Below are 16,863 nucleotides of genomic sequence, written 5' to 3' on the forward strand. Positions count from 1 at the left end.
TTTCATCCTACAAGAGCAAATTTGAGCTAATGATGACTGACCTTGCAAACAACACTTTTTATCATTTTCCTAATACGCAGGACCATCTGGGACAATATCCAAATTTTGTTTTTCAGAACGAGAAGTATGTGACAGAAATCTGCTCTGTTATACAGGAATTTTAAAAAAAGATTCTGTGACTTCCAAAGAATTGAAAAAGTTGTGGAGTACTTGTCATGCCCATTCAAAGCAGATATGGACATTAAGGAAACTGCAGCTGCTATCAGTAAAAATTACTCATTGAACAAGGCATCTCTTTGAAAACGAAATAGTAACCCTTAAATATGACATTCTGAAACAAATGAAGGATCCTAACAATTTGTGAGAAACGGGAGAGATTATGAGCAGCGTATATTACACCAGGAACAAACTTTGCAGCCTCAAAAATATAACGGCTCATAACCAAATAGTGTTGGAATAAATAGTTTTTTAAGGCAGCTGCAAGATTTTATTTCCTTTGTTTATGGCGGTAACTGTATTCTAGAACATAATAGTGTTTTTATATGTTATAACACATACCGTGAATACACGGAAGATGATCTAGAAGATAAGTTTCAGTTTTAATTCAAAGGCACGCAAATGGGACCTTTGCAGTAGTTTCTAAAGCATCCGTGCAATTCAGTGTTTTGATTACGCGTGTTTTAGCGGGTCACGGTATATAACTGAATAAAATATATACGTAGTCACAATGTATAATATTAGACAACCTTGTTACTCTGACTTTTGATGCGCCAAGCTGTAATACGCTCATCGCTAGCGATACCGCAGCCCCCAAGATAGGCCCCTTTGTGAATTCAGCTCTGCAACCCACCACCAATAGGAGAGTTGCCGTTGTTCAAACGCACCAACGGGGGTCGGATGGAGGGTAGGGGGATCAACACAGGATTCTCTTTAAAAAAGGGAAAGTCGGGCACCATTCTGATGACTCCGTAGCACCATGGCGAATACACCTATGTCTGTTTTTAATCCAGCAGCCCCCGGAGCACCTGTAAGGAGGAAAGCTACAGCTAGGATTCAAAAACCTAGCACCGATTCTGACAAGGAGAATATAGAGTCAGTTCTTGCAAAGCGCCTTTTAGCGTCACCTGAGAAAATGAAAGATGGGGCAGAAATCTGTACACCGAAGTGGAGTAGATGTTTCCAGGGTGGTGAGAGTTGTGACTCCATGAATCCGCCACAACAGGTGGCGTTTAAGGTGGGTAGAACAACATGGGAAAGATGTGTAAAGGTTGTGTGATTTCTGTTTAGGCTCCTTTTCTCATTTTGTGCGTTTGTGATTTTTTTTAGAAAATCTGTCTCGTGGACTTGTCTGGTGTTCAGACATCGATTCATACCGTCCTGCAAAAATATGTGGGAGCGTCCGATGAAGACGTTCCACCTGTGGACAACCAAAAGACACGTTCTGCAAAGTACAAACTGATAACTGCCGCTGCTTATTCAGTTCTCAATTATTGCTCCAACGATCTCTCTTATTCTTTGTGTGACGGTTGCATTTTAGATAGACCAGGACAGAATTCACATGTATGTTTGACGTGGCCTGCTGCTTTTTATGATGTCCTTTAAAATAAAATTTGCAATAATAATAAAAAAATTAAAATACATCTAAAATCAGAAAGTTACTTTCAGCACTAGACCAGTACCTGAATAGACAGCCAACTGAGTCCCAGGTGGTTGGTTCTGAGGTCACTGGAGGGGATGCCTGTGTCGGTGTAGAAATTAGCAGATTTGTGAACTGCCTGTGTCTGCCTCTGACAGTTCACTCAATGAGGAATAGTTCAGCACAGTTCACTCCACACTGTGCTTCTTAAACTATTTACAAGGTTTATTATACACATATATACAGCTCTCCAACATAATGCTCCGCCAGACAATCAATAATAGTGAGAGGATAGTTGGTTCAGCACAGTTCTAGTTATATACATTTGTTGTTAATTGCTGAACCAATGAGGAAACAGTGCTGAGTCATTCTGAGTCAGTTCTGCACTCCTCACCTGGTTACATCATCTATCTAACCAGAACCAGTTCTCATATGCCAGATCATCTTCAGTCCATCTACTTGACAGCTATTTGACAGCAGCTGTCAGATTGCATTGCCTCATGCCTTACCAGGCATTGTTTTCTATGCCAACACTCCCCCTGAGTCATTAGGCAAGGGTCCCAAATTACATTTTAACCTGTTATACTGTTCCACAGGTTTCTTTACATTGTTACATTGCTTACCAGCAACAATTGTTACAAACAATTTACTCCGCATCAAACAGATACTGTTATAGTATGTCCTGCTACACATACAGTGCTAGCCATACCAGTGTGTTTGCCAGATATAACAATACAGAGTATACAACAGTCACCATTGTGGACTTTACCATCCTTTATTTACTTTGCATTTTTTTTTTCTCATCTGGAAACTTTGACCTTGCATAGTTCTTTGCAAGCAATAGCCATTTTCTCCTTTGGCTTCTATGTTACAGCAATTACATGCTTATCTGTTACGAAGTTGTCCTCCCACTTCTTGGTTTGCTGCCAAGAGGCACTCTCTTGCTCAGCCATAGCTAACACTTTTACATAGTTTCTTGGCTTCTTAATGAAAACATGATTTACACAGTTTTGATACCCATATCTCTCTGGTGGTATCCCTTCAGTACTCCGAGTTGACCACCTTGGTTCAGCACTCTGCACATCCTCAGGCACACTTTCAGACACGCTTGGAGATTTCATCTCCTGTTTTATGACAGTGCCTTCACCTCCCTCTGTCATAGGTAAAGTTATCTGTTCAGGCACATCATTAGCGTGTAGCCGGTTCCAACCCACATTCTCACAGAAATTGGCAGACCTACTGAAGCTTATTTTCTGGTTCTCATTTGCAAATCTGTAGGCTTTCATGCCTGTCTGATAACCAAGAAACATAAGCTTCTTTGATCTATTGCCCCCCTTCCTTCTCTGGTTCAAGGGAATATTCACCCATGCCTTTGTGCCAAAAACTCTCAGGTGGTCCAGAGAAGGGGTTTGTGATACAACATTCTATACGGAATATTGTCTATAGGCTTTGTCCACAGTCTATTTTTAATGTAACAGGTAGCCTTCAAGGCTTCTGCCCAGTAACTCATTGGTAAATCAGCATCTTTAAGCATTGCAAGCATCAGGTTTTGCAGTACTCCTCCTCTGCGTTCAGCAAGACCATTTTCTTGGGGTGTTGCTGTATTGGCTACCCTATGTTTAATGCCTTGATTCTGTAGCCAGTGTTTGAATGTTGTAGACATGAACTCACCACCCATGTCAGTCTGTATAGCACACAGACTCCCCAACTGATTTTTCACTCTCCTATGCCAATATTTGATCGTGTTGCAAACCTCAGATTTATGTTTAACACAAAAACCCATGAAAATCTGGAATAGTCATCTGTTAGCAACAAAACATATCTATTATTTGAGTGACTATTAGCAAATGGCCCAATTATATCCGCATGGAGTAATTCCAGGGGCTTATTTGTTACTCTCACTCCTCTGTGCAACTGGAAATGCAGTTGATTTGGCACGCTTACACACATCGCAGTCTAAATACTGTTTACATTCCTTCATACAATTCTTCCCCACAATTTGCAGTGTTTTATTAATTGCATGAAAGTTAGCATGCCCCAACCGTCTGTGCAACAGATGCACACAATTATCATGTTGTGGTATATTTAATACAGTTTTAGCTGACATAGCTTTTGTGTCTAACACATTATTCAGCAATTTAGCTGTTCCAAGCTCTGCACCTTCTCTGCTTATCTTACAAGTCTTATCAGTGAATGTCACCATAAATCCTGTTTTGTCAAGCACAGATACGCTTAACAAGTTGTTCTCCAGAGCTGGAACACATAAAACATCAGGAAATGTGTGACACAAGTTGGGAAAAGTCACACACCCCTGCCAGAGTACCTCTGAACTGCTGCCATCAGCCAAGCTTACAGTTTGCTGGCGGAGTCATTGTTTATTTTGCTTCACTGACTCCCCCAGTCTGGTATGCTGTCTGGTATGCTGCCAAGCTGATAAACAACCAGACTGCTGCAAATGACACTCCTCATTCAGTAAACATCCAGTAATATTCCGAAGTTAGTTTGCTGGCCTCCACCCTCTCCAAAGCAGTTACTAGCATATTGTACTCTGCCAACAGCAAGCTCAGGATAAGATAAACCTTGTCTTCCTCCGACACAGTTTTTCCTCTCTCAGCCAATTCATTGCAGCACAGAGCCAGAACATTGAGATGAGCTCTAACAGACTCCCCCAGGTTCATTACAGTTCTATAAAGCCGCCGGGTAAGTGCAATAAGTGAACTGGCTGTTACTTGCACATTAACTGCTCTCAAAGAGTCCCAAGCAGCCTTCGATGTGCGCTTACTGGTTAGGTATATCAGTTGATCGTCTCCTACGCTCAGGACTATAGTTGCCAGTGCCTTCTCATCCTTGGCAGTGTCCTCCTCATCCAGCTGGTCTGGAGGCGACTTGACCACATTCCACAAACCTTCACGTTTGAGATAATGCTCCAAGCGGAGAGTCCACACACTGTAATTAGTGGAGGTGAGCTTTCCCACTATCTGAGCTGTTGTGATTAGAGCCATGATGAAAACCTTCAGCACCGCTGTTCCAAGCCTCTCCGAGCTAGTCTCCACTCCCGCACACCAACCACGGTAGCAGACGGCCACTCCGGCTTGACACTCCACAGCAGGCCAACTCACCGAGCACCACAGATGGTTCCAAACTGGTCAGACAGGGCAGACTGGGCCCATAACCATGCCGGTGTAGAAATTAGCAGATTTGTGAACTGTCTGTGTCTGCCTCTGACAGTTCACTCAATGAGGAATAGTTCAACACAGTTCACTCCACACTGTGCTTCTTAAACTATTTACAAGGTTTATTATACACATATATACAGCTCTCCAACATAATGCTCCACCAGACAATCAATAATAGTGAGAGGATAGTTGGTTCAGCACAGTTCTAGTTATATACATTTGTTGTTAATTGCTGAACCAATGAGGAAACAGTGCTGAGTCATTCTGAGTCAGTTCTGCACTCCTCACCTGGTTACATCATCTATCTAGCCAGAACCAGTTCTCATATGCCAGATCATCTTCAGTCCATCTACTTGACAGCTATTTGACAGCAGCTGTCAGATTGCATTGCCTCATGCCTTACCAGGCATTGTTTTCTATGCCAACAGCCTAATATAAGTGGATGCCCATTGCCTCAACTAAAGGTCCTGCAGGGATCTGATCTCTATTGGAAGTTCATTCCACCAGGTGGGGGCCAGGACTATAAAAGCCCAGGCCCTAGTCAAGGCAAGTCAGATGTCCCTAGGACCAGGGACCACCAGAAGATGCTGATTGATAGATCACAAGTCCTGCAGGTCTCATATGGGGAGTGGCAATCTCGAAGGTTAAAAGCCTTAGGTTCTTATAGGATCCAGCTTTAATACCGGAGAAGCAAGTTAATGTGGCTGCAAAAAAGGTTTTTTGGTAGAAAAGGCCCATCAGGAACTCATTTGCATATTAGGCCACACCCCCTGGTGTCACCGTTGTTTTAATGTAAATCAAATTAAATGCCATAATCTGAAGTCATGGAATCCATGAGCACTCAGGGGTGTGTGTGTGGATTTTTTTTTTTAATCATTGAGCTCTCCTCTGTATATTTCAGCTTCCTCCATTGAAAGGGACAGGAAAGCTGTTCTGCATGTGGTAGCTCTGCATGCTCATCAGAAATCTTCCATCCAGAACACGTTGCTGAATTTAGACAAGCTGTTGTTCTCTCTCATTATTTGTGGATAAGTAATAGTGGTGGTTCCATTACTTCAAGCCCATGTTTGCGAGTCATACAGAAACTGGCAAAATAAAACTCCATTTCACTGTATTTTGCACCGAGAGCAACCTCCATTCCTTCTGAGTGCCACCACTTTTCTTTGCAATATTCTCCTGAGGGTGTCCTTCACTTCTTCATTCCTCAAGCTGTAGATCAAAGGGTTCACCATTGGAAATACCACAGTATAGAACACTGCGATTATTTTGTCTGTATCCAGGGCATAGCTGGAGCTTGGCCGCAAATAGGTGAAGAGAAGTGTTCCATAATACAAGACAACAGCTGTCAAGTGGGAAGTGCAAGTTGAAAAAGCTTTATGCCTGCCTTGGGCAGACTGTATCCTCAGGACTGTGCAAAGAATATAAACATAAGAGATCAAGATGACCAAGAAGGTGCTTGTTTGTATCAAGCCACACAGGGCAAAGAGAAGGATTTCATTGAGATGAGTATTGGTGCAAGAGAGGGCTAACAATGGAGGGATGTCACAAAAGAAATGGTTAATGACATTGGAATCACAGAAGGAAAGATGGAAGGCATAATAAGTATGTACAAATGAGGTTATGCTGCCCATGAGATAAGAGCCAGCAACCAGCCAGGCACAAACTTTGCTAGACATGAGAACTGGATAGAGCAGTGGGTTACAAATGGCCACGTAGCGGTCATATGCCATTGCAGCCAGCAGGAGGCACTCTGCATCTGCAAAGGAAGCAAACAAATACATTTGCACAATACATCCTGCAACTGAAATTGTTTTCCTTCCTGTTAAGAAATTAACCAGCATCTTCGGAGTAATGGCAGAGGAATAGCTGAGGTCAAGGAAGGCCAAGTTGTTGAGGAAAAAGTACATTGGAGTGTGAAGACAGGGACTGATCCAGATTAGTATGATGATGCCGATATTCCCAACAAGAGTGGCAATGTAGATGGCTAGGAAGAGGACAAAGAGGACTACCTGTATTTCTTGATGATCTGTGAAACCAAACAGAATGAACTCAGTCACTGTAGTATGGTTCCCCTTGGCCATTTCCTCTGCTTTCATTGTGGAGGAAGTCAGCTGCAGCGGAGGGGAACTGAACTGAATGGGGTAACAGCAGGGAAATTGCTTTAAAAGTGTTTTGCTTCACATTCCTTCTGTAACATGAAGAAAGAGAGTTGATTAACACATTATGAAGCTATCCATGCTGAACTTCTATCTCGATAATTCCTCAAAATATGGGCCTTCATAAAGGTTCCCATAATGTATGAAAAAACAGTGCCCAGCAATACACTATATTAATGTTAAATGCACATCGAGTTTGGGGATGTGATCATTTCCTCCAGTCAAAATGGAGAATCTGTAACAGTACAAACACTATTGAACTTTTTTTTCCAGACACAAAAGTAAAATGAGTATATATAAAACACATGCACACACACACTACAAAAAAACAAAACACCTGCCTCTGTCATATTGTTGTTAATAAATCGTATTACATACTGGGGGGGGGGGGAACCCAAACAATTCTCAACCTCCAGTGTTTCTCTCCTTCACTTCTTTCTCTGTATACATAATAACTACCTATTAATATCTCATTCACATACAGAGGATATATTAACCTTTAGGGATTCAATGTAAAGAGGGCTGTAGCTAAATTTTGTTTGGTCAGTTATTTGGAAAGGTATAACTGCCCTACACAATTCCCTTCAAATATGAGTACCCAGAATACATCATAAATTTCCTGGGTAAATGTAGAAATTTACAACATTGTTTGGGCCATTGCACACTGGAGTGGGCATACTTATGATTATTTAATATTAAGCACCACAAGAACATCCAGAGGCAGAGCAGGCATGCTGGCTAATGATATACAGGGTGTGTCAACCCTCTCTCACACCCCCACACCACCCCAGCTTTTTTACATAGGAGAGCAGAACAAAGTTTGAGTCCACCCACTCCACTGGCACCTTTAAAACCAACTAAGTTTCATTCTGGGTATAAGCTTTTATGTGCATGCATGAAAGCTTACACAATACACATGCCCTAACTACTCCCTTATGTTCAGGTAGGTAGCTGTATTGGTCTGAAGCCATTGAACAAAGTTTGAGTCCACTGACATATTTAAGACCAACAAAGCTTAATTCTGAGTATTCATGCATGCAAATAAAAGCCTATATTCAGAATTATACTTTGTTGGTCTTAAAGGTGCCACTGAACTCAAACTTTTTTCTATGGTTTCAAACCAATACAGCTACCCACCTGAATAAAGGGGAATAGTCAGGGCATGTGTATTAAGTATTTGATCTTATGGAGGATTAAAACTGACAGAAAAGAGTGGCTTTTTACAACTCCCCCTACCACCACAGACCTCTGATCCCCCCCCCTCCCCATGCAGTATTAAAGAACCATTTGGGGTTACAGTAGCAGGGGCAGGGCCTTAGACAGAAATCCTTTGGCCAGCAGAAATATATAGCAGGATCCTACAGTTTTTTTTCCCCTTTTGCTTGTAACACGTGAGACAATATTTTTATATATGGCTTAGATTAGGCCCGAAAACAGAATCATTGGAATCTTGATGATAACACAAACAGGTCTGAAAAAATTCAACTTTTATCATGAATCCTTAATCATCAACATCAAAGCTTCTTGCCTAAGAGCAAAACTAGGGAGTTTAAGATTTGTACAAAAAGACAGGGCAAGTGTTGATAAAAAAAATACAAAAAAAGTAATGTTCTATAATATGTCAGAACTGAGGGTTTTTTATACTAATAATTAAAAACCTAGTCTGCAACCATATTGTTAATCTATTCTCCCTATGTCCCGTTGCTCACCTGAAAGCCTCTAAGTACCTGAAACTGGATTCCTGCTTCGGCGGGGACAGCGGGATATAAATCCGATAAAATAAATAAATAAAACATCCCAGTTGTGTTCTATGCTCTGGTTTAGCATCCGGGGGGGGGGGGGAAATTGGAGCATTCACGTGATGTTGTCCCCTAATATTCCTCTTTTCAACTATTTACTATGCTTTCTTGTGATCTTTCCAAAACTTGGTTTTCCATGTAAAAAAGACACCCAGACTTTTATTGTTTTACAGAATGTTTAAAATGGAAATGTTCAGGAGGGTAATTGAGTAGAGGGAATAGGGATGTAGTAAAGTAGAATTATGCAGGAGGGCATTTTCTACATAGATAATCAAATTTTCTATTGCTTGTGAAATTGCTAGGCAGGCTTCTCTAACTCTTCCTTTATTCTGCACTACTGAGAGTATTATATCATTCCTAGCTCAGCCGCCCTGAGCCACTTGTGGGAAGGGCGGGATATAAATCTCGAATAAATAATAATAATAAAAAAATAGTTCAGCTTCCTAAACGTGTAAAATCTAGTTTATTGGATCTTTGTTCTCTAACCATGAAATTCAGTTTATGTGAGATATTATTATATTTCTGTTTCATTGTTCTTTAATTAATGTGTGGTTCAGTTTTATTGCATAGTTCATGGTAAGCCTTATACTGTCTTTATTGCCTTGTCTTTTATAACTCTGTGATGCACCCTGAGTATCAGTGAAAAAGAGCCCCGTGGCACAGAGTGGTAAAGCTGCAGTACTGCAGTCAGATCCCTCTGCTCACGACCTGAGTTCGATTCCAGCGGAAGCTGGTTCAGGTAGCTGGCTCAAGGTTGACTCAGTCTTCCATCCTTCTGAGGTCGGTAAAATGAGTACCCAGCTTGCTGGGGGGGAAAGTGTAATGACCGGGGAAGGCAATGGCAAACCACCCTGTAAAAAGGTCTACAGTGAAAACATTGTGAAAGCAGCGTCACCCCAGAGTTGGAAACGAGTGGTGCTTGCACAGGGGACCTTTCCTTTCCTCAGTGAAAAAGATAGACAATAAAGGAAGTAATAAAGGAAGTGAATGAATGAATGAATGAATGAATGAATGAATGAATGATCTCTATGGAAAGACTGCAATCAAAGCACCTTAGTATGATGCTTGAATAGGAAGGCATGCCACAAAAACAAGGAGGCTGTGTACAGAAGATTGCACTCGAAGCCAAAAGGCACACAACTCACAAACCGCTGCAAATACTTAAACAGTAAATTAAAGGACAACTTGATATTTATTGCACATGCTGGCTCACTAAGATGCCTTCAAGTCAGTATATAGTATTACATACAGAGAGTTAAGCTCAAAAAAAATTTCGGTTCCTCCATGGACAGTGAAGAACACGATACGAATATAAATGGCAGGGACACTATGCATTTGGATACAAGTAACATCATTGTTAGACCAAAATCATGTTTTATCGCAAACGTGTCTGACCCCATGATAAATGTTTTTGAGAGAGCTGTGTTAAGGGATGTAGGAATAGCAGAAGAGAAAAACCAAAGGCGTTGGCACAGTTTATCCAGGCAGGAGTATGTAATACTATATACTGGCTTGAAGGTATCTTAGTGAGTCAGCATTTGCAATAAATATCCTTTAATTTACTGTTTAAGTATTTGCAGTGGTTTGTGGGTTGTGTGCCTTTTGGCTTCGAGTGCAATCTTCAGTACACAGCCTCCTTGTTTTTGTGGCATCTGTTCATTGTGCAGGGATATGGCTGCGTGTGAAGGGGGTTTTTTTGCATTTTCAGAAGATTTGCAGCGTATTACTGCCGATATACCGTTAATGATGGGTGACAGTGATACAGAGGGACAGGCTGATTGGGATCAGTTTGCAAATCTCAAAAAGAGCGAAATTCATTTTAACCTGCATGCAATCTCCCTCTCTCAATACTATAAGACAGGCAAAATCTCACAGGGTTTGCGTGTCTTTAGAGCCAGTTTGGTGTAGTGGTTAAGTGTGCGGACTCTTATCTGGAAGAACCGGGTTTGATTCCCCACTCCTCCACTTGCACCTGCTAGCATGGCCTTGGGTCAGCCATAGCTCTGGCAGAGGTTGTCCTTGAAAGGGCAGCTGCTGTGAGAGCCCTCTCCAGCCCCACCCACCTCACAGGGTGTCTGTTGTGGGGGAGGAAGGTAAAGGAGATTGTGAGCCGCTCTGAGACTCTTCGGAGTGGAGGGCGGGATATAAATCCAATATCTTCTTCTTCATCTTCTTTAAACCTCCGGCCATGTTTTTAGACGACAAGGAACTCAGAACATGCTGGGCTACTATACTTAACAAGTGTTCCCTTGATTTAATGTTATTGATAGCTGAACGGTCTGGGAATGAAGTACAGAAAATTAAGGAGGAAATTGTGAATGCTGAAAGTGCTTTAAAATCATCAAGCGCTGATGGTACTTTTAAGAACTGGGCTAAAGAAATAGAGAAGGAAATTAAAGAATTTGAATCTAAGGTCAGAGAGTTGAAAATCAAGAAATACAAAAGAGATGTGAAGGACTTTGAACGGGGGGAGGTATATGATTGGTGGGCATCTTCTATTAAAAAAAAAAAAAGTTTCTTGGGCTAAACCTTTAATATCCTTCTCAGATATAGAGACTTCGGATGGGGAGGACTCTGGCTCCAGGGGAGGAGCTAGCCCCGGTTAGGGGCAACCAGAAAAGATGGTTTAGAAACCCAGGGTGCCCAGAAATGCCCTATAATAAGGGGGAACAACAACAGAATAGGACTAATTTTTTACAACAATGCCCGAGCAGACTGAGAAGAAGAACCTAGTAGTTAACTTCTGACCTGACCTCTTACAGAGGTGGAAAATCGGGTCTTGAATTTAGGACTAGATTTTGTCCCAGTCCCTTCGTATGTTTCTTTTCACACTAGAGTAGAGCTCTTCAAATCAATACACATGATGGTTAAGCTCAACAAATTTTGGTTTTTCCATGGACAGTGAAAAATACAATACGAATATAAATGGCAGGGACACTATGCATTTGGATACAAGTAACATCATTGTTAGACCAAAATCATGTTTTATCCCAAATGTGTCTGACCCCATGATAAATGCTTTTGAGAGAGCTGTGTTAACAGATGTAGGAATAGCGGAGGAGAAAAGCCAAAGGCATTGGCACAATTTATCCAGGGAGGAGTATGTAATACTATATACTGGCTTGAAGGCATCTTAGTGAGTCAGCATATGCAATAAATATCAAGTGGTCCTTTAATTTACTGTTTAAGTATTTGCAGTGGTTTGTGGATTGTGTGCCTTTTGGCTTCGAGTGCAATGAATAAGAAGGCATGCATTTTTAAATGTCCCACCCACATTAGCAACATTTTCCTTGCCTCATTTCCCCTAGCCATCTTTTGCACTTTGTTGCAATTTTTTCTAAATCAGTGATTGCTGGATCACTATAGTATAACATCACTGCAGTCCATTGTCCCACTCTGCTATTTCTAAATTCCTAGTTTTCATTATATAAAAAGTAAGGATCTCATTATGTGAGATGTTTAAAAACCTGTGTTAAAGGTCTGACCAGGACATATCTTAAAGATGGTTGGAGGGCCCTGAATCAGCTGTGGAGTACGGCAAAGCGGTATGAGGCATTTCACCTTTCCTGGCAGCAAAAAAAAAAGAAAAAGCTGTGGGAGAGGGCTGTTTGTCCCACTGCCAGTTCTACATGTATACCCTCGTTTCCTGGACCATGCAGTTCTTTTTGCTGCCCAAAATATCACAGGATCTGAGAGAGCAATATCCATATATTAGGTTTGCCAAGTGCTTACTGTGTGCCTTAGGAAATTTTTTCTCTTTTGGGGTCAGTTTCCCATTATTTTGAGGCCATGATTTATAGAGCATTTTTGCCAATTAGAAGAGCTCCCTCAAAGTAGTATGACATTGATTATTTATTTTCTAAAACTAGAAAAATTCAAAACAAGCAGTTAATATTAGGCAGTATAAAGCTGACGTAGCAGAAATTTAAACAATCTGCATACACTGCAAGTATTTATGGTTTCTTTTTCTTCAACTACTTTTTGTACAAATCCAATATCTCAGAATAAAAGCATCCACAAAACATAGTTTAAAATCTGATTGCTATTGAAAATTAACATGTAACTGGAGAAAAGGAAATCCTCCCCCCCCCAAAAAAAAACACACACAACAGGTTACTAAGAACAGATGTTTCCATATTATTTTAAAATAAATATAGTTTGTATATTTGAATGTGCTTTGTATGTTTTGTGCTGTACTTACTTTTATGAGATGATAGTTTTCACAAGTGACATTCAGTAGGAAATCTTGTGATAAGTAACAAGGATGTATTTACCTAAAAATGAATGTATCTAAAGTTTATTCACATGCCAGTCCAAGTGATTTATGCAAGGTCATACTAAGTAATCAGAAGCAGACCTTGAATTCAGCAGGAGCTCACAGGCACACAGCTCCTGAACCTTTCTGATACCCCCCTCCTTCCCATCTACCTTGTCCATTGAATAGTAGGTGCAGCTGCATAACAATCCCTGGATTAGGAGAGCGAGCAGTCAGCCAGCCACCAGGAGCTTTGCCACACACCCCAGCAGCCCTCATTAACCCTTGGAGAAGCCCACACCACCCTTTCTCCACCTCTTATGTGATTTTGGATGGCAAATGGATTGCTGGCCTTTTGACTGGGGGGTGGGGCGGTCAAGGAGAGCCCCAGGTGAGCGAGACATGCTTGGGCTGTCTGAATTTCTGGCCAGCCCAAGCAGGCCTCGCTCACTCAGGGCTCTCCTTTCTTATGTCGGGTTGGTTTTGGCTGGTGGGAGGCAGCATATGCTAATGAGTTATGCTAATTAGCTCCACCACTCATTTTTCTACAAAACAACCCCTGATCAGAAATATCTTCTGTCTCTTACTCAGCCACTTCTTCTCAACTGCAGAAGTCTGCATGCACAATTAGGTTTCTATGCATGGGACTAGCTATAGTTTGGATGAACCAGAGTATTTCAGAATGGGAAGATAACCAATGTTTTGGGAGGCAAATGTTACCTCCCTTCAGAGTATGATCAGCGTTTTTAGGATCCTTTGACCAAAATAAGGTGTGCTTCCTTAACACCAGGAGAGAGCCAGTTTGGTGTAGTGGTTGGTTAAGTATGCAGACTCTTATCTGGGAGAACCGGGTTTGATTCCCCACTCCTCCACTTGCAACTACCAGAATGGCCTTGGGTCAGCCATAGTTCTCGCAGAACTGTCCTTGAAAGGGCAGCTTCTTGGAGAGCTCTCTCAGCCCCACCTGCCTCACAGGGTGTTTGTTGTGGGGGAGGAAGGTAAAAAGGAGATTGTGACTACTCTGAGACTGGAGATTCAGAGTGAAGGGCAAGATATAAATCCAATATCATCATCAATATCATAAAGATTAAAAATGTGATTGCAGCTCAACCTTCCTGCTTGGTCATGAGCCTACTCAACTACCCAAAACAAGGACATTCAAAATTGCCTTTCTGTTTTCTGAAGCCTGATAAAACTGCCTTTCTGTTTGGAACACTAACAGAGGCAGAAGGGCTGTAAATCTCTGCAAGTGGCACATGTGAATTTAGTTTTGTGTGGTCTCTCATAGCACTGATAACCTGTAAGTAAGAAAAAGGAGGCATCCTTTCCCCCTCCTTCCCAGTTTAACAAGAAGTGGTGTCCTGGCAGGCTTTTGCTGGGAATCAAAGTAATTTACTACATGGCATGGACCTGTAGGTAAACAATATAGGCCATAAAGTGGTGGTCATCTTAAAAGCACTATATTAATGCTAAATACCTAGCTACCCCATCCTTATAGACAGAGCTGCTGAATAACATTTTCATTAAGTCAAAATGTAATCTAAGAAACTGCAAACATAAGAGATTCAAATGTAAATGTATCACAGTTCAGAAAGGAAATATAATCATTAAGAATAATGTATGTCTAAATACTTTTAAAGCTGAATAATCTTTTCACTTAGTAATTTTTTCCTCTCCGTAAGCATTAGTTAAAGTTAAATCCCACCAATTATATTTTGTATATTTTGTAAAATTGTATGTTGTAGTGGATTGATCTATTATATTTAATCAATTAATTGGGTAATTAAATCCATCAATTCATAAAACTGCTGAAACTTTAACATAGGTAGTCATTTGAAATACTTACAGAAACATAATTTGCAACTTCATACATAAACACTACCACTCATTAGTGAGAAATATACTTTTTCCATTCTGTATTATTAAAAAATACAGTAGTCATTAAAAAAACCCCTAACCTCCACTAAATGTTACTCTTGCTGATTAACAGTGCAACCTTAAGCAAAAGTTGCACCCTTCCAAGCCTAGTCACTTAAATTAATTTAGAAGGGTGTAACTCTTCTTTGGATTGTACTGCAAATCTCCTTCCCACCAAAATCAGCCATCCAAACTGCTACATGGTTAATCTACTAGCAAAAGCTTGCAGCCTCATGTCAATCTTTTGAGTTAGTGAGAAAACACCAAAGGACATCTTCAGAAAGCTAAAATGCTGTTAATTTTTTCAAACTAAAATTATTTTAAACTCTGCACATATTTCTTCAAACGTTATTTCTCTAAATGTAACTCACTCTCCCCCCCTCCAAAAAACCCCTGAAAGACATGAAAATATGTCAAGCTCACCAGCACGTTTTCCTTGATGTCTAAAGAATGATAATTCATACCAAATGGACAATGGAATAATTATCAGTCATAAGGATATGCGGGAGAATGTTGATTATTTCTTTTCATCAAACCTACTTGTCACTTAGAAACAAAAAAAACAATCCAGAACTTTGTCTCCTTAAACAGAAACTGGTGAAATAATTAAAATGTCCTATGTCTCCTGGGGTAGAGGCTAATGACATGCACCCAAGTAGCCTTACAAAGTTATGCAAAATTTCTGTTACTTTGACTGGCATTTATTAGCTACAGCTTAGCTATCTTTTCCACCTTACATAGAAAACAACTTTGATTAAGCTCACACAAGCTGTAGCCTAGCACAAGCAGTTCATTCTAAGCACACTTCATTCTTATTAGCAAAATGCTGCCCTTGACAGAGACATTGGGAAGAGAGGCCACCTATTTCAGGTTAATAGAAGTTTGTTTCTCACAAAATAGAAGTTTGTTTCTCACTAGTGAGAAGCAAAATCATAACCAGAATGTTACAATTAAAAGAGTAAACATGAAATTTTGCCTCCTTCATCAGAGACTGAGCAAACAACCAAAGTGTGCCATATATTGTATATTATATGAACTGGAGAAGTTCATTTAACTTACAAGCACACAGGCATCTATTGGATGTTGGTAAACAATTGTAATGTGTAAGTATATTGAACAGATAGGAACAGCTGTGGAAAATTTACAGCTATTAGTTTTATTAAAACTGGTATTCATGTTAGTATTGGTTTTACATTTGAAATTTTTTTATATTTAAATACTTGATTAATGCATTGTTTTTAAAAATGATAAACTGACTATTGATTCTATAAGAATTGAAGTGACGCCTGAGAATATTAGACTTCAGGGACAAATATGTTTTAAAACAGCTAATATTTTCTTTAAATGTCTCCTAAAATAAACTTTTCCATATTATTTCATCGGTATACCACGGAGTATTGTTAGAAAAGTAAAGATGTATACTAGATTTATCTAGTGATGATAGTTGGGATGAAGGAAGATGTACATGAATGTTAAATGAAAGGAATTGGAGGAATCTACTAGATCTGATGTTTGACTATAATGGTAATTTTTGTGATATTCATATTTCTTACTTGCCCTGAGGGGGGCCATTTTATGGATAAGTCTATAGGGAAGAGCAATCCTGAGCCATGCTTGCACCGCAGTGGCCAGTCTCCGTGTGACAATGGCAGTGCTGGTCTATTGTTTAACGGCATAAAATGTGCAGTGGCTAGCAGACAAAGTTGGTGGGCTTGCAGTGTTTTCGGCTTGTAACTGGGCTAGTGTCTATAGCAGGCCTTGAATTCAGCAGGAGCTCACAGGAGCACAGCTCCTGAACCTTTCTGAGGGTTCCCCCTCTTCCTTCCCACCTACCTTGTCCATTGAATAGTAGGTGCAGCTGCATAACAATCCCTGGATTAGGAGAGCGGGTATCCAGCCAGCCACCAGAAGCTTTGCCACACCC

At 40.6% G+C, this 16,863-nt stretch overlaps 1 protein-coding gene across 1 annotated transcript; it reads right to left on the minus strand.

Moving 5' to 3' along the window:
• Window positions 1–62: 62 nt before the first annotated feature.
• Window positions 63–6,908, minus strand: LOC132589555 (olfactory receptor 5AS1-like; the record flags this gene model as incomplete). Its single annotated transcript, XM_060262321.1, has 2 exons — window positions 6,006–6,908; window positions 63–86 (listed from the first exon to the last, which is right to left on the minus strand). Coding segments are annotated over exons 1-2 (927 nt in total), but the record flags the coding sequence as incomplete, so codon positions are not given.
• Between the last annotated feature and the right edge of the window lie 9,955 nt (window positions 6,909–16,863).

This window comes from Heteronotia binoei, chromosome 21 (genome assembly GCF_032191835.1).
Source record: "Heteronotia binoei isolate CCM8104 ecotype False Entrance Well chromosome 21, APGP_CSIRO_Hbin_v1, whole genome shotgun sequence".
NCBI classification, from domain to species: domain Eukaryota; kingdom Metazoa; phylum Chordata; class Lepidosauria; order Squamata; family Gekkonidae; genus Heteronotia; species Heteronotia binoei.